At 50.4% G+C, this 23,374-nt stretch overlaps 1 protein-coding gene across 1 annotated transcript; it reads right to left on the bottom strand.

Annotated features, from left to right (window-relative positions):
* On the bottom strand, positions 1-19,592 carry LOC125959454 (putative uncharacterized protein DDB_G0286901). The gene is made up of 2 exons (XM_049692278.1): positions 19,289-19,592; positions 1-650 (listed from the first exon to the last, which is right to left on the bottom strand). The coding sequence occupies exons 1-2, from the start codon at positions 19,437-19,439 to the stop codon at positions 1-3; spliced, it is 801 nt and encodes a 266-aa protein (XP_049548235.1). The 5' UTR covers positions 19,440-19,592.
* Between the last annotated feature and the right edge of the window lie 3,782 nt (positions 19,593-23,374).

The following is a 23,374-nucleotide window of genomic DNA, read 5'->3' as shown; positions in this document are numbered from 1 at the left end:
TTACGCGGTGAAACGACGGGCAGGATGCCATTGCCATTGGTGGTGCCGTTGTGTTGACCGGTGTGCTGCAGGTTGGCCGCTCCTGGTGCATTCGGTGGTAGACATTGGCCCGCCACCGTCAGCATATGGTTCTGCGCGAAAAGAACAACAATCATCGGCAAAAGGGAACATCAGTATCATCATCATTGTCATCACAGGATCCCATCGTTTGACACTTCTTACCTTTGCATTGTTTGCTGCGGCATTGTTTTTATTATTGTTCGAGTTGTTGTTGTTGGGGCATCCATTGGCAAGATGGTTTGGCAGGACACCGTTAAGACCATTGCTGGCGTTGACGTTGGATGCGAGCAGTCCGGCCGTAGTAAGGGCCGTCGTTCCACCGTGCGACCCAAGACCGACGGCGGTGCCCGCCGTGTTGTGCTGTGCTGCTCCATTTTGTCCTGTGCAGTTGTTGCTATTTGGTGTAGCGGCTGCCGGTGACACAACACCGCCAGCACCGACCGGAACGGCACCGCCGTTTGGAGCACCACCACCACCACCGGCTGTCGGTTGACCGCCGGTGTGCAGTCGATTCCGGAGAGTCACCAATTCCGAGCTGAGACTCTTGAGTCGCTGCTGTAGGTGAACGGCTTCGTTGGAGGAGGATGCATCTGAGGAGGAAAAGACGATGGAAGACCGTTGTTAGAATCAAGATATTCCACAAGGAACTAAGTAACTTCTGATATGTTGACATCACTAAAAGTCCTCCAACTAAAGACATTAAACATTATCGACTTAAGATCGACTTGGCAAGGTCTAAACGGACCACAAGAAGGTAGTACATGTGTGCGTGGCGTGCAACCGCTCGATTGAATTGAGATCTGCCAGAGAACCAGATTATTGCCGTCGACCGGCCATTGAATGGAAGAAAACTGGACGGACTTGGGGCTGAACCGTAATTGTCCCGGTGCCGTCCGGTTGCTTCTTGCTGGCTCTGGTCTGCTGCACGAACACGCCATCAATTGGCACAAGACATCATGGCCATGGCGAGACGATCACGACTCGACCATTTCATTGAGAAGGGTTTTTTGCTCCCGGTTTCGTGTCCGGACTCCGGACTCCGGTTGGCCGGGGAAAATTACAACTTGTTAAACGCCACTGCGCATGCAAGCACTGGCCATGCGGTTGCAAAGGCTGAACGAAGCAAAAACCACATCTAGTACCCAGGGCGCCGCCTACCGCGTTGTGCCTTTCGACGTTGTGCCACTTCCTTCTGGTTTCGGTCTCAGTCCATTGGACTTGAATGGACTTCTCCGCGTGTTTCTGCGATGCTGCAGCTTCATCTTTTTACGCAGGAAGAGGAAGAAGCACTCGAAGAAGCGCTGAACGAAGTTGAGCTTAATCTTATTATATCATTAAAATTCTCTCAAATAACACTCCCGACCGCCCCGGGGCACCAGCAGCGTGTGGTGGTGACGCAGGAATGAATGTGCGGGAATGGGAATGTGTGGCGAGAGGATTCCGGGGAGGATTCGCACCAAGGGAGACGGAGCGCTGAGGGTGCGAGATGTTATGAGGCGGGCATTATCCAATTAACCCGCGCCAGCGGCGAACTGCGGATTCCTTCGATTTTCGGTGATCGCACTTCGCAATGAGATCAATTGTGGCGATTGTGCCACCCGGGGAGAGAAGAGAAGAAGGTGTCAAGTGAACGAAGACACTTGCCGTGAGGTGCACCAGATCGCTGGACTGGAACTGGGCCTTGGTCTCGAAAGGACGGGGACGTCGACGTGTGACATTATTTTTTGGCAATCCCAAGCGTCCAATTTGGTACGCGGACGAGGTGGCCACGAGAGGGGAGGAAATCACCGAATCGTGACCAGTGGACCCCCTGTCCTGCCTCTGGCTCCATCACACCTCGAACGCTCGCCCTCACACACACACACATTGGTTGGCGCACAGTTCCCGTTATGATAATCACAGCCGTAGCGTTCACCGGGACCAAACGGCACCATCCACCGAGGGGAAAAGGGGAGTATTGCAGCAACAACAACAACAAAAACAACAACAACAGCAGGGCATACGGTCATTTCGTAAATAAGCATTACGAAATAATTGACTTCGAATTGTTGCCTGCACGGTTTTCGGCGGCGGCGGTGGCGGCGGCAACGTTCCAATCGACGATGCACTGCGATGGCGCTGCAATCGCGGAACTGTGCGCCCCGTGAAAGGCCACGGCTCCGGAGCAGGCCCCAAGCTTCGTTTTATTGTTTCACCTGCACCGAATCGGCGGCAGCAGCTCCGTGTGCCGTGCTGCGTGCTAGGTTTGCATTAAGCGGTTTTATTATAAACATAAAGCGTAATGATACGTTTTACGTCAGCTCATTTGTGCGGACATCTCGCGAACAAACGATGTGCCGACAGTGAAGAGAGAGAGCGAGAAGATCGGTCGGATCGGTGACCTGCGGAGTCATCGCGAGAACATAAAACAACGTCGCAGGCGGCTAATGTATGAGATTGGCAACGTACAGAACGAGCTGCTAACGGACTGTCGCTATGGTACGCTTGGGCCCAGGACCCCAAGAGTGGGGTTGTTAAAGTTCATCTTCCAAACGAACGCTGGAAGTCGACGAAAGCTCGGCATAACGGCGGAGTGTTTGTGTCAACGTGCGACATGGCCTTTTGCTCTTTAGAGGCTGGATCTTCATAAACCCGATAGAGGAGTAGAGCAAATGGCTACAGCATTAAATAGAGAAAGGAATACGTTGAAGTACATCGGGGTTAATGTACTAGTAGGTAGAAAAAGGTTTGAAGACATCGAGAACTTCAACTAGTTGAGGTCGATGGAACAAGAGGAGCAGTTGGTGATGTAAATCCAGATATTCGCGCTATGATGCTGTCAACTAGCCAATCTTTAGTCTAGAAAAACTTATCAACTTGAAGAATTTGTAAAGAAAAAGGAACTCTAGAACTCTAGAGGACCTCAATAGTACTTATAGCCGCGTTTTAGATGATAATTCTCAGAAGAATATTCGATTACAATGCAGGAGCCAGTATAATAATGTCCCGAGAAAGGCAGACGACGAACCAGTCCTTAAAGATAGACGTAAAGACTCAGATCGTAATAAGACGACGTCATCGACACTGATTTGGAAGGATTTGGACTCAGAAATTGGAGGATTAGAACTGGTCGAAGTATTTTCTTCAGTACCACTGGGTACGTAAGTTCCTCAGCTATAGGTCGTATCTCTTCAACTTTATCCCTTTTAAGTAACTCAAATTATAGCGCTTAACACAAAGAGCTTAGAGAAAGAGCCTCAGAGATAACGACTTCAAGCACACCTCCATCGAACGATCGCGTCTCTCCGGTCCTAAACGCGATTTACGTCTTCATCGACGCCCTTTATGCCCTTTCCCTCGATCCTCGTGCGTGTCTCCTTCTTACCAGTCGCGTCACTTTCTACCCAATGCCACCTCCATCGCCAGCCCATTTGCGTTTCCACTCGGCCTCATTTCCCTCTACGAGCGAGCGAGCGAACGACGCGTCGCGTCGCAATCCAATCCACCGATGGATGGACAGCAACGCGACGCGACGACATTTGCGACGACCAACGGCTACGACTTTCCAGCCATTTTCCTTCCAGCTCCGACCATCGAGCGGTGTGTGTTGAGTAGTGGAAAGAGGCATAGATGTAGGACGCCATCGCCGGATCTCACCGGGGTTGGCCGTGCCTTATGCGTGTGTGTGGTCGCGATCGGCTTCGTTGTTTTTCCCTTTTTTTCCCGTGGCGTGGAACGCGCGCAGGGTGGTATCGGCATCGGTGGTTTGCACCGCCAAGTTCAATGACCAGCAGGAGGGTTAGTTGCTCGTTCAAGCGAAGCCAAAACCACACCGGACGAACCGGCAGATGGGCTTGCTAGCCAACGAACTAGCGAGGAAGAAGAAGAAGAAGAAACGCTCGAAGCTTCCAAGTGGTCGATGAGTTTAGCAGCTCTACTGTTCGCTCACTGTTTGGAGTGCGGTAAGAACAGATCGAGTTGGCCATGGTGGTGATGAGCAAGGAGTGAGCATAAAAATGGTTGTTTCTTGGCTAAATGCAATGTATCCCTTGGGTTATTAGCGTAATCTCCGCATTGATTCCACACTCCAGCATCAGACCATATAAGTCGAGATCGTACTCGCGTCCAATAATCCCGGCAGCACTCCAACGGACGCAAACGGTAGGTGACCCCTTTCGAGGCCAAGGGTCAGGCTACGATGAACGGGAATAAATAACAACATTAGCGGCTCGCGTCTCCGTACATTCCAACTGTGATTCCGGTTCGGCCAAGAGGATCCGCAACGCCATTCGCGACGTGCCAACTCATAAAATCCCCTCACCACGACTCCCGGGCCTTTGACAGCAATGCAGAATGCAGCATTCCGATGCCCCGGGTTCGGATCATCGTGAGCATCCAATCTGGCTTAGGATGCTGCTGACGACGGTGTTGACGACGGGGGTTGAAGGGGTTTGAAAATGTGTCAGCAGAGTTGCTGAGCAAGATGACGTCGTTGGACGCTAAGCTCTCCTTAAGCGATCCCCTGGCCGGCACGCGGATCGATCGATGGGGTGATTTGGAAAGATCTGGACGCGCACTTGGAGTACGCTTTACAGATCCATTACCCGTGTGTGTGTGTCTGTATTGGTTACTCCCCGTTCTTCTGAAGACTGGAGTGTGCTCGTTGGTTCCGAAGAATGGCCACTGCGCGAATGGAACGCACCGTGGCTTACCGTTGCGCCGTTAGATGAGCAGCGGTTCCTGTGCCAAATGTAAAATGGCCGCCAACACCGCTGAACCGGTCGCTACCGACAGACACACACACGCGCGCGTGGCTTATTGGCACATTACACACCAGCGCAGCACACCAAGGGAGCGCGTAATAAGATGCGCGTTACGCCGATGCCCATTACACCGTTCACGCCAAACGCCAGATGGTGGTTCTCGAGCGGGTGGCGCAAATGAGTTTCCGTTTTCCTGCTTTGCGCTGTTGTTGTTTTTGTTGTGAAAAACAACATCCTCATCAGCCGGCCAGCAACCCGCCACTTCATTAGAGCGTAATGATTAGAGCCCCAAGAAGTCGCGACCCAGCGTCCAGCGATCCGAACATTCTATCCGGAGTCGGAGGAGAAGAAGGTGATTTGAACGACGTGCGTGTCCATTCGCCTGTCTTTCGGGGTGTGTGCGTGCCTGTGTGTAAGGTACAGCATGGGTCAAATGGACGATCTCCCCCGGGAATGGACGAGAAAAAGACAGAGATAGAGAGAAAGCGAGACGAAAGGCGCGCTTCGGACTCAGACATTTTCACCTCGCCAAACGATCAACGCTCAAACCTGGAACCTGGGCTGTGGCCAGGGCAGGCGGGCAGAACACGAATTATCGAACGGATTTCTCCTTCGCTTCCACCGGTCCCGCGGTGACCTGGAGAGGCGCACAGAGGATTTGGAGCCGCCATCGTGTGGCGATCACGAACAGCGTTTGCTGCTTCAAGGTCCGGAGCGGTGCGCAGCGTAGCGTTAATCGTCCGCTTGGGCTGAACGACTGACGTTGTTGGGGCTTTTGTGAATGAGATATGATCGACACGAGAGCCAACGTCGCATGTTTCGAACCTTTCTGCCTTGCCACGGAACGGAACGAACAAACTTCTGGACGCCAACGAAACCGGACTCGTTGCTGGTGCTGTTGCTGCTGGTGGTGGTTGCTGGCCATCATACCTGGCGGCTTGAGGGCCTCCCGATCCATCGATCTCTTGGGGTCTCTGCCAAGCGTCATCCAGAGCGGAGAGACCCTGGAGCATGTTCGACGGCACCAAACAGCGATCACGACCGAAACACCAGCGCAAGACAGAGAGAGAAAGATAAAGGAAGAGATGGTGAAAAAGGAACACAGAAAGGGACAGAGAGAGGCCGCTTCTTGGCCAACAAAATTGATCGCTCATGTCGAGCGGTCCTGTCGATTCCGGCTAAAGTCCGGCCGATTGAATGGCAGGAAGATTAAGTGGCGACCGCCGCCGCTGCCGCTGCCATCGTCGCTGCCGCCATTCGACACAAAGGCCAAGACACCAGGAAAGAGGAGAGAGGAGGGAGAGAGAGAGAGAGAGAGAGAGAGAGAGAGAGAGAGAGAGAGAGAGAGAGAGAGAGAGACTCGTGGACGAGACCGACGCGACGTCTCACCGGGGGTGCCCCAACGGTGGATAAGGTTAATTGGGATAAAAATGGTCCCCTCTAGGAGGTGACCGACCGCGTGCACATGAAGCACGGAAGGGACGACAAGTGGATCACGTCCATTCCGGCTGCCCGGAATGGCGGGCATCGAAACGCGAGAAGTGAAGCTGTCGAACTGGCGGGTGTGTTGTCATGTTGTGTTGTGGACCCCGAAGGCGAATCTGGCCACGATAACGCCGCGTCCCCGTAAGGCCGCGACACGCAATCCTCCGGTATTCGAAAGCGTCACGAAGGCGAGCGCACACACACACACGCGCACACAGACACACACGCACGGTTCGGTTGGGGCTAATCCCAGGGAGGTGGCCAACGCTGCGCAATTGATTGCGGAACGTTTTGTTCCATTTCTTGTTTCGTTTTTTTTTTTTATTATTATTTCGTTGCTGTGGCCATTTTTGCAGCTGGATTTCATGCCCCGAAGGCTTAACCTCTCTCTCGCGGATAACGGATCGCCAGCGGATCTGTGGCCAGGCCAGCGACGAAGCGAATCGGGGAATATGTGTCAACGGGAGGGTGGTCGTGGACGGAGGTGAAGGACCCACCTGATCGTCGACGGTGATGGTTTTCGGGGGGCGTTCTTCCTCCTCTTTCTCTGCCTCTCGCCTCAGTTACTACCGTAATTGGAAGATGTCCATCATTGGAAAGGAGGAAGGGACGTTGTTTGAGCGAACGCAGAAACGGTTGACAAACTTTCCCAAAGTACAGCAACGTTCGGCGTGACCTCTTCCCAATGACGTCATCTAGGATCAGTCATTGGCGGTATTGAGATTGCTTTATTACACGACAAATAATGGCATTCAATTTATATTCATTAAATTCAATTAAATTAAGCTGTAAAACAGTAAACCTCCCGATAAATCGGCGATGGTATCATTTACTCCACAGTTGAAAGATCTGAGCACAAGATCGTAGAATGTTATAAATGAAGAATATTTGAAAGATGCATAAAAGAATTGGAGCTCTTTTTTGGCAAAAATATACGTTTAATTGATATTTTTCAGGAATGATATTCCCAACAATGTTTGGCAGACCAAATATCAGTTGTCGTGAAGACTTTTATAAACCAACAAGAAAATGTAGTGTGCCTCTTCGAAGGAGTGGTTGAACGATTCATATAACCTCTGCTGTGATGGTTTGTGACGTCATTTAATACAAAAAAGAAGAAATTGTGCCAATACTGCATGTAATAATTATACATTAAATGTTGAGAAAGCATTAATAGTTTGCTCATTAAGAATAAGTGGTTTAAAAATCATATACACCGGATTTGCCTTGCACCATCGGCTAATTTTAATAGCTCATTAAGACTAACGTTCCGATATCCGTTAAGATTCTAGTACGCTAGTCATCAGTGTGTAGCAATACATACCAGAATAGATACGCAACTGAAGAACACAATTTTGTATTCTTAAAAAACAACATCTGTTGGTGATGTATCTGCCGGGCAATACTGAACCAACTCGAAATGTGACATCATTTTCCAGTATGTGTAGTATAAATTATCCAGATTTACTGATACAAAACAACAGAAATAGAATGTAGAAAGCTGATGCTTGAAATGTTGTTGTCGAGATGCTACAAAATGTTGTTAGTGAATAGATTGGAATTGGAATTTATTGAGCACACGAGATTCCCTTAACACCTTCTTCGCGGCAACACCAGGCTGCGTTACGTCATTCCACGCCTTGCTGTCATTCCCTGGAGCGATTTAATGCCCCAGAAATCAATCTAGACTGGCACTGACCAGAGCCGCTCCAATAAATTAGTTCCAGTCTATTTTCTACCGAATTTTATTACGGTTCTATAATGGCGAATGGAACGAATGTTCCGGCAGCTTCTCTCCAGGAGATTCGCTTTAAATGCTCCAAAGCGAAAGAAAACAATAACTTCTCTCGTTTCTCGTTCCGTCTGTTGTTTGCAAATAATTCACTTAGAAATGGTGCCTTGGCGGAGCACACAGCCTCACGGAAGGGAGCTTCCAAAACAGGGGAACGATCCCAATAACAACGATCACACACACACGCGAATAATTGCCAAAAACAGCGAGTTCTGTTTGCTGGGATGCTGCTACGCGAACGCAATCGTGTTCCACAGACCGCCACGACGCTGCTGGACGCGGACGAAACGAATCCCGGTCTGAAGAGGAAATGGTCGAGGTACAAATTAACAATTTCGGCACCTGCCACGAATGGCAAAACGGGGTTGGGGGTCCACACGGCACTCGGGAAGTAGAAGAAGAAGTGAGAAGATGGAAGAACGGAACCGCGAAGAACGGAGCCGCGAGCGAGTATTTTTGTCCCAGTGTCATCAATTAATCACGCATCTTCCCGGAGGCCGATACGGCGCAATTCTGGCGCAATAAAATGGCGCGCGCGCGCGCTCTCGAGCACGAAGTGGCGTGCCAGCATCGATGCCGTTGGTCGCATCAAAGTTTTGATTCTTCGATGATAGAGAAGAGCATTCCCCGGACTGCTACACACAAATGCACACGATTTGTGAGTGTTCTATGTTAATAAAAATCAAATAAAACAAAAATGGAAATGCCCTGAAGGCCTTAAGTGGTTAACGAGAGACGGCCTCTAACGTGATCGTGATAGCGATCCAGGAACCTGTTGTGGTTGCTCAGCATCCCGCAGGCAGGCAGACAGGTTGGCTGGCTAACCATGCGCAACCTTGTTTTTAAGTGGACGGACTAACGGACGGTCCTGTGACCAATAAGACACAGTTCGTTGAATTCAACCAACTAACCAACTAAGGCTGGAACGGCTGGAAGATGCCACACCGCACAGATCGCTCGGGGACACGGTTACTGGCCGCGAATGATAAATTCGATACAATTAATTTTATGAATCGATATAAATTTATGCAAATAATATCATATATGCATATGGAGGAAAGTTTTGAAAACTTGCGTCGCTGCTTCGCTCCACTCCGCGGTTTCTTTCTCCTTCGCCTTATCCCTTTTTTTCTTTTCCTGTTTGTGTCGCCCCTGGGGTGACTTTCGTCAACTTTCGTCGCATCATTTACACCGGTCACCGGAGGGGTTTTGTGGAGTCACCGAAGAAGAGCAAGAAGAAGGCTGGAAGCGATGGACACTGGACCCCTGGATCAAAACATTCCGCTTGGTTCTCGCCTCGGCATCTCGCCGTGGCCTTCTCTTCGCGCAGAGAGACGGAGAGAGAAAGAGAGAACTGGTTTCGATCGTCTTTGACGCGCGATCGCTTGACTCGTTCCTCTGTCCGATGCCCGATCGATGCCCAAGTGTCAACCGAACCTGATTTCGATCACATCAACAACGCGGCGAGCTGGCAGGGAATGGAAGGATGTGCGCGTTCCCGCGGCAGGTTGACGGTTAAATTTCGGCATGCGACGCGAGAGAAAGAGAAAAAGAGAGAAAAAACCCTCGGAACGGAACGAGAAGAAACGCGAAATGTTTCACCGAAAAATAACTGTTTTCGGAGGTGTAAAAACACAAAACCACAAACAACAAAACACAGAACAGGAACATAACACTGGCTCTGGCTGGCTTTGGGTTTTGTGGGAGCCATCTTCGGGTTCCAGTGCCTACTGAGGGCCGCCTCAAAGCGTCTCCGCGTGACGTGATAAATAATTCCAGCTTTTGATTGATTGTAAATAAAAAAATGAAGAATACGAAACGCTTTAAGGTCTCAGCCACCGTGGGAGATGATCGAGCAACCGCGAAGGTCGCTCCGAGGCTCGGGTATGTTTTTTTTTTATTATGATTCTCGCTGCTCCACTATTCGATAGACACCGGGACTGACCTGAAAGGGCTTCTGTGTGCCAAAGGACGGAACGAGGAGAGAACACTGCTATCGGGCCATAGTGCGATAGCAAAATCATTTTACGGAATGTTTACGACTCCCGATTCTCCGGATTCTCTATCCCGGTCAGGTCGCTGTGGAGCCAACGATTAAGGTTGTGGCTGGCAAGAAGACGACGTTCGGTCCCAGGAACATCTATCTATCCTCGGCAACTTAGAGCTCCCGCTGAGCCCGCTGAGCCGAGGGGGAAGACAAAAGAGGCTTTCCAATTCACAATGCTCCTTCTCGCTCTCGCTTCCTTTGCAGGGTCCGATCCGATCTTTGATCCTCTCTATGCTCGCCCGGAGCTGGATAGAAAAGTCGCCGACGCGAGCGAGCGAGCAACGGAAGCGAAATTTGAAACCTTTTGCCGACCCGAGGAAGATAATCCTTATTATTGTGTGTGCTTCAGCTATTAGTGCTCGAAGGGGCACACCATGCGAGAGTGGAAAGTATGCAAAGCTGCGCCTTTGGTGATCGCGACCACGGCCAGGGCATCGGATTGTTTTCTTTTTTCTTTCTTCCCTATTTTATCTGAAACAGGTCACCAAACTGATTATACGCGTGCGCGTGTGTGTATGTGTTTGAAGACCAGGACGGTGGTTTCACAATGGAAAAGGGGAACCGGGAGGAGGGAACCCCTGTAACGGGTTCGCGCGTTGGCTTCAGTTCGTTCTCCTAACATGGTCTAATGATGGCCAGATTCTGAATAGTAATGGTTGCCTTTTGTGTGTTTCGCCGTGTGTTCGCTGACCGCCTCTAACAGGTTCATCTATCAACAAGGCAATACCATCATCATCAGCATCATCAGCATCATCATCATCGCACGGCTTTCCAACGAACGCTACCGTCAACCGCCGTTGGCGGGTTCGTCGTCCGCATTTTCGAGCATCAACCGCGCATTGAAGTCTTTCAAAGTCTGTTTCATTCCGTTGCGAGCGCTGCACGTGTGCGTGTGTGCGTGTGCCGGGCGATGTTTCGCACGCTGATAATCTACGAAAAGCGGGAGGCGCTGTCAGTCATCTGTCATCGACGAATGATCCGTTTTGGGATGCGAAGAGCGCAACGGCAACGGCAACGCGCCCGCCAGCCAGCCAACTTTCTGCGAGGACATTCCACTCTGTATTATCGCCTGCTGTTGCTATCTCTCTCTCACTCGCGGCCGCGCGCACACGCCATCTTACAAACAAAACCAACAGAGAGCTACCATTAACCTGCCTACCACAAGCGGCACTCAACCACTCGCTCGACTGATGGATGATTTCCTGCATTCCAGTCTGCGTGCGAGACCCCCCTTTCCGCCGTTTTCTTCTCCCCCTTTACCGCCGGTGGATTGCGCCGGATGACTGCGAGCAGCAATTAGGTTCCAATTATCATTCATCGCTAAGTTAATTCAATTTTAAATCCTCTCCTTCCCTTCTCCTTGGCCGGAATTTTTCGAATCCCACCGCTAACACCACGCTCGGTATGGGTACGGGTACGGCTTGGTACGCACGTGCGAAGATCATGAAATTGAATATCGTTAATTTGACGGCGCACGAGACGAGCTGCGAATAGCCAAGAAGTACCAAGAAGTGAAGAACAACTTCATCTCGAGTTTATATAATTAGAGATTGACGTCTTCGTAGCATCATTTGCATTCTAATCTCAACATATTGGCCTATTGGCAACAACATTGTCTGCAAACTGAACGAGAGAAATGGCCGTCAGCTGTGGATAGCGACATCGACAACATCCTTCAACCGGACCGGAAGCTGTCACTCTAAGATACTCTCCAGCGACCACGCCCTCGTCTAGGCTTTCGATAGCCTTGATTTTCTCGCCAAGAGTCGCAGTACGCATCGAGGCATCTCGAGCACCACAGCAGCAGCAGCAAAAGCACCCCCTAAAAACGCCAAACCGTGCGCCAGATTACCCTCTCAGTCGCTCTCGCTTGGCTGGGGTAATGTAGTCCATTTTCGGCCTGGGCCACTCCAACTTTATGACCTCACAGAGTGCCCGTTTGTGGCCTGCGTGACTTGACTCGCGACGCGGCTGCCCTCGATGCTTTCTATCCGCTCTGGGTCAGCAGCGGCCGGACAGACAATACACGGAAAACCTTTTCGGGGTTTTTTGGACTTCACCGACTACAAGGAAAACGGTGACCACCGAATAGAAGCCAACGTCGAGGGCCAAGGTCTGTAATTAAAATTCTCTTCTCTTTCCCTCTAGGAGCCCCCAAGAGACACCCAGATGGTACGCCTGGAGTGCAGCTGTCCGAAGCGAGCAAAACGCCACCAATGGTCCTACGGGATCGACAACCATTGATCGATCGATCGATCGAACGAACGGCCTGGGATCTGACGGTCTGTATTGAGTGACCTGACGAGTCATTTCGGGGGGCGAGTCTTATGATGATTACATGTTTGGTTGACCATTTGGAGGGGGGAATAGAAACTTCGGACTAGGACGCGGCTTCCATCGAACCAACTTCGTCATCGCCAAAGGTCACAAGAGGGTTGAAGAGTAGGAGTGAGCGGTTGATGCAGTACTTTCGTCGCGCGGTTGTGATGCTTCATTTCATTCCGTTAGGTACGGTGTTTCTACATTAGTAGCAAATTTTCGCTATCGCAAGGAAAAACAAAGAGCTACTTTTTTGTACAGCGAAGTCACGGTTGATTTTGACAGTTGAGACGAAAGAAGTATGTGTTTATATGTTATTTTGCGTAAATAATCTTTGCTTAGTGTGTTTCACGGTAAATAATTAAACTAAACTGAGCTATTTTCGTTGCGATGTGACAAGTGTCTCTACATGCAGCAATTTGTTGACGTATGGTTGCAATATAATAATTTCGTTATCTCAACGAAAATTTTGTGTGTTTTCTGTGTTGGTGGGTAGAAACCCCTTGCACCGTAGAATGTTACGATTATGCATGTCACTCGTGTCTTATACAGAGACTGAGAGAGAAAGAGAAAGAGAGAGAGAGAGAGAGAGAGAGAGAGAGAGAGAGAGAGAGCCGCGGACCATTTTTCAAGATGGATGAGAGGGCAACGGAGCTGCCGAGCTAATAAACACTTGCCTTTAGTTTTACGAAGCGTTACTCCATCTCTCGTTCGCTTCGTACCTTCTACGCGAATTTTATGCTGCTCTGTGCGCGCGTCCAAACCAAAGAGCCAAAGTAACGGGCTGTGGTCAGAGCTGGCAACGCCGAACAGTAACATTCGAATCGCCCAGTCGTCCTAACGACAGAGCTTTGCTCGAGTTTCGATCTCGCTCGATCTTTTCTCGACGCCGAACGAGGGTAGTTGGTGAGGAGCTCCCTCTCCCTCTACCTTCTGCCCTCTCCACTGGACCCACGGCCAGACCACTCTTTAGGAGGATTGCAATAAAAATAAATTTTCGTTTTAAATTTTGCACTCAACTTCAGTTTACGATCCCGTCGATGCCGCGTCGTTCGAGGCCCTCGGTTGAATGCACCGCGTGCGGCTGGAGTCATCGTTGGAGAATCGATGCTGCTGGATGCTACATGCTGTCGTCCCCCGAAGCGAACTCGCGAACGGTTTAATTTATAGCGACCACAAATGTGACCGCGCAATGCCAAGCGAAGAGTCGCAGTAGCAGCAAACGATTATATATATTTTACTGTTAGCTGCTGTGCCGTTGACACTGGCACTGAAACCTCCTTTGGGGGTTTTCCTTGAATGTCCCCGAAGGTATATCGATCCGGTTGCTATTGATTGGAACACTCCCCCCCTTCGGCCCGGTTTTTTGTGGAATTTACTGTTCGAATGCCTCGACTGCAGTTGGCATGAAATGTAACATTTAAATGAAGTGCTGCGGCGTAGCGAATGAACAATCGAATCCGTACGTACCTCGAAGACCCCAGGGCCACGGAGTGGGGGGAACTGGCTGAAAACGAAATCGTAGAAGACAACAAGGTAGAGGAGGCTTCCTCCAACAAACCAATCGGATCGAAATGTGCATTAGCTGGGCCGAAGCTGGGCTCTCTGGACCGAATGGTCTCTGCTCTGGGCACCAAAATCCGGCCGCCGGTCGCACGAAATGGGAAAATCGTGACAAACCATTCTTTTCGCAAACGGGCTTTCACCCCACCACCACCACTACCACTGGCAGCAGCAGCAACAGCAGCAACAGTAGTAGTAGAAGGGACCAAACACCGTGAACCCTTTCTAAATGGCGCACGAGCTACTAGCTTCAGCTTCAGCTGTTGCTGCGGTCGAATGGCCGCTGACAGAGCAGACCCAAGACAAGTGAATGGGTTGGTGGTGGTTGTACGACGACGATGAGAAGCAGCAGAACGCAGGCTGCATGCTCCCCCCTTTAGTGCGGTCAAACGGTGCGCTGCGCTTTGGCCTTACACCATTTGGGTGCCATTTTGCGACGACCAACTGAAGGGATGGATAAAGCGCTAAACAGCCTTTACTTAGCCCATAGTGGTGGTAGTGAGTGGCCCTCTTTCGTCTGCAGAGCGTGCTGCTGTAACATTTTGTCAGCAGCAGAAGCCATACCAGAGCCTACAGCTACCGAGAGGCCATCCGAGGGGATCGTGATGATCGGATGGTGTTTTTTTTTCTTCTTCAAATTAGCTTTCGTTTTTCAGGCCGACAGAGTGAGAACGAGAGAAGAAGAAGCGCGGCGATGGAATAAGATGCATCAATTTATTGATCGCGAAAGGTCGCGAGATCGAAAAAGAATGACAATTAAAAGTGATCAACTTAAAGCGATCTTTGATCACCATCGATCGGGATCGAAGCTTGCCGGTGGTGATGCAAAAGAGAGAGAGAGAGAGAGAGAGAGAGAGAGAGAAAGAGAGAGAAAAGAAAACTTAAAAAATATCCTTAATATCCTAGCAAAACGAAGAAAAAGGGAACCTCGAATGAAGCGAACGCAAGAGGCAAACAGACCCTTCCGCGACAACAAAGGCATGCAGGCAGGAACTGGCATCTGTGGAGTGGCCAGATTTAATTAGAGAATTGAAATTTGATACGCCCCAAACTCCCCCCCCCCCTTCTGTGGCAATAATAATGCGAATACCACACCGCGTGACGTCGCGAGAAGCACCGACGACCGCGATGGCCAGACATAAATTATGTGTAGGAATATAATTTGTTCTTCGGGGGGGCTCTTTGCGCCGACGGTCCGCCCTTGGCAAGCAAGCCAAGATTTGCAAAATACCTCCTTTGGACCTCCGGACGATCCATTCCTCAGCCACTCAGTGGGCCCCCATGCTTGGAATGTGAACAAAACATTCGGAGCAATGCAAAAAGGACCTCGAACTACCTTTCTTCCTTCTCTTTCTCTTCCTTTTTGCCTTTCTTTCTTTCTTTCGGTTCTTGTTTGTCTCTTCTGCCGACCGGTGGCGCAATATTACAATAATAAAACCACAAATTCACCATCAGTGGCGTGGCGAGGTGAGTGTGTGCAGGCCGGACAGGCTGGTATGGAGGGCGGTGAAGAGGCGCGAAGCGAGCACAGCACAGAAAATGGCCACGACCAACACCACAAATCATTGCATAAACATCATTGCAGCGAAAACATTTTATCCCCTCCAAGTCCCTTTTTCCGTCTCCACTCCCCCCCCCCCCCCTCCCACTGGTCCTGGCTTCTGTGTGCCATCGGTCTTCGCGGTGCGCTGGCCACACAATCGGACCAAAACCTTCTGTTTTCGTTTTTTTGCTGCTTCCACCGGTACGGGATATCGTTTTTCACCCGGTCGGTGTAGAGGGATCTAGGGAGAGGAGAAACCACCAGTGGAGAAGGTCCGACGTCGACGTCCAATCGTCGCAATCGGTGCGCCAAACACTTGCGCTTGCCATTGCCGGGGCGCATTGTGAAACGAAAATGAAGGACACGGCCACGATGCGCTCCATCCGGCTCTTGTCTTTTCTTTCCCCCCTCCGCGGAGGGAATGCGGTGGTCGCGTTGTGGTCGGGGTTTTGGAAGCAAAAATGTTCGACAGCGCACAAATGAATGCACGATAAATTTTGTTCCGCACATCGGAAACGATAGAGAGAGAGGAAGAGAGAGAAAGACGATTGAAGGGAGCATGTGAAAGAATGGAAAAGGGGAAGGTAGGTGCACGGGGAGGGATGCAGAACGAAATCAAGTTTCAAACATGCACCAGTGTGTGGCGGTGGCCAACTTCTTCTTCTTCAGCATTCAAACAATCGAAGGGAAGAAGCAAGGTTCGTCGCTTGCATTTGCGCGCGCAAGTCTTTCGTTTGGTTTTGCAAGAAATCGCGCGCGCGCGTCAATTGCACTCGCTTTCAGAGCGTGTTGTTCATTGTTCTGTTGCTGGATCCGGGGATTGATCAAGTGATTGATCGAGATGCACAATTTACACACAATTCGAAATGCGAATCGCGAATCGCGATTTAGATGCAAATGTGCGGCGACAGTCATCGCAGCATCGCACCATCGCTTGCTGGGGCTTAGTTCCTTTTTCCTTTTTCTTCTTCCTTTCTTGTTGCTTTCGAGATCCTTTTCCAGCAAAATAATCCAACATGATCCATCTCGAACGAACCGATTGCAATGGAGTCTGACACTGAAGGTAGTGCTCTGCTCGATTTAGCAGCAGACCAAAGTCCAAAGTGTGTTCGTGTGTGTATGTGTGTGTGTGTGTGTGTGTGTGTGTGTGTGTGTGTGTGTGTGTGTGTGTGTGTGTGTGTGTGTGTGTGTGTGTGTGTGTGTGTGTGTGTGTGTGTGTGTGTGTGTGTGTGTGTGTGTGTGTGTGTGTGTGTGTGTGTGTGTGTGTGTGTGTGTGTGTGTGTGTGTGTGTGTGTGTGTGTCCAGAAGCGACGCAAAAACAACACAACGCTCGGCGAAGCTGAAGCAGAACGATCCGCAAGAAGGAGCTAAGAACGAATCTCGAGCAGGAAAACAGCAACCACCACGACGACAACAACAACAACAGTGACCGCCCATCGGCCCGTCTGCGGGCATGGCAGACCTGCCAACCGACCGAACGACCGAATGCAACCAACAAGGAAGACCTTCGCCAACGCAGCTCGATGCACGCGCGCGCGCATGTCAGGAAGGCCAACCTCATCCTCGAGCAAAGCGATCGGGATCGCGATCAATGTGGTGTGCGGTGCGGTACGGTGTGGTGCGGTGTGAGGTTCGCGGTTCAACCCACCGCAGTTCAAGGTTCTACGGCGCGCCAGGCCATGCCATGCCACGGCAGCCCGTCACCACACCGTCCTCTTTTCCTCTCTCTGCTTCTGCATCACGAAAATGTTAAATAACACCGACGGACGGACGGACGGATGGACGGACACGGCGCGAGACTTTGGACGAAGAAAGAGAAGACCGAAAACCTGGCGAACATTGGAGGATGCCCGGGAAGCGCGGGAAGCCCGGGAGGAGCTCGAATATATGCCCCCCTCCCACCTGGTTACAGCCCAGCCCCTGCTCGGCCCAGTCCCAGGCTTCGAAGTTATAATTTTCGAAACGATGTTTCTCCTTTTTATTTCATTCTGCACCGCCACATGCTCCGATGCACCATCTTTTCCTCTCCTTTCCTGCTCTCTTTCTTTTACGATCGCGCATCTCTCTTGCTCTCCCTCTCTCTTTCTCTGATCACCTTGATTGGATGGACGATGACGGTCGGACTGCGAGTCCCGCCGAGTCCCGAACGAAACAGGCCCGATAATTAGAAATCCATCGCAGGGCGGGCGGTCCGTCCGCATGTCCGTCGCATAACCACCCCTTCCGCTACATCCTTTACCCTTCACTCACGGTCGAGAAGATGGCATTCCAATTCCTAGCCCGTGATGCTGATGCTGATTTGAATGCAACCCATCAGTTGGACTTTTTTTTTGCAACATTTCCCTTTTTGTCTTCTCTGTGTGCGTGTGTGTACGTGTGTTCGAGGTTTTTATAGTCCCCCCAACTCCGTCGTAAGTAAATGCATCTTTCAATCACCTGCCGGTCTGCTGGCCGCCAGCCAAGAACCATTGAGCTGCTGCTGCTGTTGCTGTTGTTGCAATTGCATTAGCGCATCAAACGATCTAAATGGTGGAATGAAGGATGCGATGGAATGGAGCGGAACGAAGCATGTCTGCCTTGCTGCCTTCGTGCGAGCTGATGATCAAATGAGCAATTGTGTGATACTCGCTGGTTTTTGGACCTCAGCAACCCCCAGGCGAGGTGTGCGCAACTCGCAACAACACTTATTGCTTACTCATCCTTTTCGTTCGATGATAGATGGTCGTCGTAAGCGCGTCGTGGCCTCGTATCCGAGGAGTCGATCCCGTGAACGATCGAAGCCCGAACCGCGAAACCATCTATTTATCATCTTTTTTTGTGCCGGCAAACCCGGACCGTCCGTCGATCCTTCCAGAAATGCCATTTTGGCCGAGAGTTAAATGGGTGTAGCTGCTTTCGCGCTCGCACTGGATCATTAACAGTAACAAGTGAAACCATTTGCCCATCGCGCAAATGTCGCAGCAACAGTTGAACAAATAAAACAATGTCATAAACCAATTATCGCGCTAGATAGTTACTAAGTGGAGAGAGGGAGAGACACTCCTTAAACTGTAGACCAACAAACAGGGGCGGTCATTTTGTTTTAATGCTTTAAAGTCTCGAGAGTTTTATGATCGTTATCGTCGCCCGCAGTGGCTCTATACCGCTAGAGCACTACTCGCCGTAGTTGACAATTTCAGCTGCTCACGGGACACAAGAAAACAACACCGAAAAGCAAAAACAAAAAAGAAACAGACGACACGGCGCACCACGGGAGTTTGACGGGAGGTTCATTAATTGGTCGTCACCATCATTTGGTCGAGCGCCACCGACACCGACACCGACGTTGTGGTAGCTCCTCCCATCCTCTCCCGGTGGAGCTAACGGGTGGCTGGCATCATTTTCATGAGTAACGATATAAATAGCATAATTTCGTTTCGAAATTAATGACGTGCGTCATTAATGGTTTCGGCCGAAAGGCGAACTGCGGAGCTGTGGAGCGTTTGCGATGCGATCACGTAGAAGAAGGGGAAAAACGGGAAGAGAAGCAACAACAAATGGTGGTGCTGGCGGCCCAAGAACATCCCCGAACAGGGGTCTGCTCGGTCGCGTTCACGGTCACGAGACCACAAGGAACGCGAGCCAACCACCGTCTGCTCTTCATTAATGGTAGAGTGTTTTCTAATTAGAGTGTAGCCGGGGCCTCACTTTGCCACACGTTTTTGTGTGTGTGTTCCAACGGGGAAAGAGTCTCTTACCTTGCAGCTTCTTTTCCGTTTCCCAGAACTTTTGCAGCTCGGTAAAGTACTTGTCCAGGATGAACACTTTGGAGAGGCCGAGGGTGGCCATTTTGCTCGGTGCGACACAATCGACACTCACAGCAGGAACAGCAGCAGCCACCAACACCATGCGAGGACGGGTCGTGATCGTGCCACCGGTCGTCGGGTCGCGGTCATTGAACAACGCTTCTGGCCGCTGCTGGCGTTGGCCACAACACAGATCGGGCTGCTGCTGCTGTTGCTGAGCTCAGTCAAACCACACGAGAAAGACAACACACACAAAAAAACAAACGCTGTTGACAAGGACGGATCACAACGCAACACACCACGGAGAAGAGACAACAACACTAGAGACTAACACACGCACAAATGGACACACAAATGGACACCAAAACACAACTTCGAGCACTTGACACGCCGCTAGCGACGGGATTTGATGCCTTTCCTGTGGCTATTTATGCTTTGTCACTTTTTTATTCTTTTGGGAGGAGGAATCGGGAGCAGAGAGAGAGAAAAAGAGAGAGAGAGCATGGTGTAAGCTGTTTTGTTACATTTTTTTCCCCGAACCGAAATCGGCACCGGGACGGCGCTAGCGCTTAGCCTAAACCGTGCGATTATGCTACCAGCAACCCGCGAAGGGAGGGGTAATTATGGTTCCCTGTTTGCCAGGTTGCCCTCTTCCTCGTCTTCGTTCCTTCACCACCCTCTCTCTCTCTCTCTCTCTCTCTCTCTCTCTCTCTCTCTCTCTCTTGCTCTCTAGCTCTCTCGATCTCCTCCCGATCTTCGTTCCGTTTTCGTTTTCGGAGTATCTTTTCGTTGACCACAAACAGTTAGAAGAAAGGGATGGGGATGAAATCCGTACTCCACCGCGGTGGATACCTTCCATCCTCCATTTTTTTCATGCACCCCTACCTCACACACACACACACACACACATGCGCATACACTGCACTGTTTACTGCACGAGCAACGAAACCAGCTTGAGAGCAAAAAGGCACGAAATGAAACGTCGAAAACTCGATCGCTTCACCGCAGAGCACAGAGCAGAGCAGGAGGGAGGTGAGCGATCGCGATCATGCATTTAGTGGCCGTCTCCCTGTCGTATGCACACTCTCCCCTAAACCGCCATCCCCCTTTTTTCCTCGACTTTTGAGCATCTTTTGCTTAAACAATCACAACAACTGACCAGTTAGTAGCGTTTTCACTCAACTCGTGGCGGGGCTGGACCAAGTTTACGGCTTTTCTCACCCTCTCCCAAGAGAAAGGGGGGTTTGAGAAAGGGTACGGGGAGAGGCCTGGTTTCGGGTTCAGATTCTTGGCGTTCGCCTTAGCGCTACTTCTAGGCCAACGCTTCCTAGCACACGAGAAGCACTATATCGCTCTCTCTATCGCTCTCTATCGCTCTCTCCCTTTTATCTATCTTTCGCTTCTTCCTTGTAGCACCACCATTCTCTTTCTGTTTGAACTTTTTGTTTGCGGCTGCTGCTGCGCTCCGGAACACCACGATCCTCACTCAACACGTCCGAGTGACCGAGCATCAAACGTTCCCCCCACAGGGTCCGTAGAAAGCCCTTTCGGAAGGGCTAGGACGGTGGCCGAGAGCCTAGCGTCTATGATTTATACTCTGTGCTTCTCTCGCACCACCTTACAACACATTCCCTTCGTGATCCCCGGATTGCTTGGCCATTTTATGTGGTTGGTTTCTGTTGTTGTTTTTCTTGTCCGCTTCTTCTAAATCCCGTCGCTCGCCACGGCACCGATTGTTGGTGCACGGCCATGCACTGCACGATCCCTCCTTTCACCTCCACCAGCGCGCAGAGACGCACAGGAGACGCACATCTCGTTCTCCTTCATTCGTTCGTTCGTTCGTTCTTGCCGTACGAGAAACGACGGGATAATTTGGATGTTGTCGATGTCTTTTGTGGTGATGGTGGTTGTTGTTGTTGTTGCTATAGCTGCTGTTTGAAAGCCTTCATTTCTTGTGGCTTCTTACACACACACGCCAGTGATCGGTCCGGATTATTATTTGTTCGCTAATAGCTCTACTATGGTCGAAGAAGAAAGGCTCAGTTCTTCTCAGTTCCACGTATAAAAGGGGAAAAAAACCCAAAAGCCAAGAAAGAGAATTCGAGAATCGTTCGAGCTCGAACGCTCGAAAGCTCTCCTATACATTGTTTGCGTTCTGCGAAAGGAACGCTCTCCGTGCTATACGGCCACTTCACTTCACCACACACAACCTGTACCACAACACAGCACACGGCAGTTTGAACACTTACATTCACGGCTTTAGAAGCTTTAAACAATTCATTTACCGAGCAATCACCGATCGGATTATTTTAATAAACTCTTTCAACAAAAAAACACCCGAATTTCCACCGTTTTGATTCGATTGACAAACTCACGAAGCGATTCACGAAAACACGTCAGCGCCTTCGCCAGATGAAAACTTTCTCGAAACTGAGCCCACTCACGGGAATGATCACTCCACGGACCCCCAGCGGAGGATCGTTTTTCGTCGCGCGCTCTCTCTATCTCTCTCGTTCTTTCTAACTCCGTCTGCTGAGGATCACTTCGTTCGAACGCATACATTGGCGTTTGCGAAGACGTGGTGAAGAGTTCTTTGAGGAGAGCATAAACCATGGCCGGCGGGATATGATGATGGCTGGCATAGGTTGCCTCCAAACCAATACTACGATCGTGCTCGCTGTGTTGGTGTGCGTGCTGCAGCAGGCGCACACGAAAGGGACTGATATTGGTACGAAAGACTTCGCGAGAAGCGACGAACCTGCGTGAGCTGCTCGGAATCTCGGAAACCAAAAAAGCTCCATCTCGAACGGTCAAGAACTGCTTGACGATCGATGCAGACAGTACAATGATCCCTCTCTCTCTCTCTCTCTCACACACATACGCACACCTTTTTCAATCGTGAGTCTCATGAGCAAGTCGACGATCGCGTTGCAGTGAGCTTTTGCGATGTCTACCAACTTATTCTTCTTTCACCTTGCGCCGTTCCCATGTTTATGGTCACGCATTTGGCGAACCGAAGAAGGGAAGCTGCGTGCATGCACTCGATCGTTGTTGGCGATCAGTTTGCGTAACACACCAACCGACCAAAAGAAGAAGGAAAAAACACGGAGAGCATCTGCAACGTCTTTCGTTGCGAGCTAGAGCAGGACAAAATGGTTGCGATCACAGGCTAATGAAGCGCAGCGATCGGCACAACGAAGGTAGCAACGAAAACAAACCAACCGCACCGCCGGTGCCGTGCGGTTGGCCCCCGGAGATCGGGATGCAAATGCAAATGCAGATGGGGAGATCACGGAAATTAAAATACTGGACAGTTTTTTGTTTTCGGGGTTCCATTTATCAAGATCGCGTGCAGTGGCCATTGGCACGGAATTGGTCGTTCAATTTGACATTCTGGTATTTTCCCGTCCTGTCCTCGTTGCGGTTGCTTCGCGTACGCGGTTTGCACCGTCTAAAGGAAAAGGAGCAATGGAGGATATTTTTAGTTGAAATGTTACGTTGAGCATCTGCAAATTTTGAAGCATTTTTAAATGAGCAGCTCATAAGAAGGAAACGTTATCCTCTTTTTTCATTTGTCTTAAATTAATATTGCACCACAAATGCTAAACTTTTTTTCGTACAACTGTTTGCCAATAAAATGGTCCGTTTGGAAAATTTTAAAATAAAATCCCTTTTGCTACACAACCGGCGAGTGTTCATGCTCGTCTCGGCAAGTTCACCACCAGCGCAAGTGACTTTCGAGGAAGACAGCAAAAGCTCGAGAACCTGCCGTGAGTGAACGATGCGATGAAAATGAAACGCAAAGATTCAAACTCATCGGGATATCGCGGGGAATATGGCATCACTACCACATCAATAGCTCACACACAGACGCAGCGGAAGTTTTTCGTCCGTCCTCAGCCGCGGAAACGAAGAAGAACGCGCGGTGGACTCGATGCTGAAACTGCTGACGTCTGCGCAGATCGGAAACGCAGCAGCAGCAGCACCGCGTCCTCTCCAGAGAGTGTCGTTTGTGTCGGTGAGTGTGAGCGACAGCTT

The sequence above is a fragment of the Anopheles darlingi genome, chromosome 2 (genome assembly GCF_943734745.1).
Source record: "Anopheles darlingi chromosome 2, idAnoDarlMG_H_01, whole genome shotgun sequence".
Taxonomy (NCBI): Eukaryota; Metazoa; Arthropoda; class Insecta; order Diptera; family Culicidae; genus Anopheles; species Anopheles darlingi.
The sequence above is the reverse complement of the archived record's forward strand: the minus strand, read 5'-3'. Positions and strand labels throughout refer to the sequence as shown.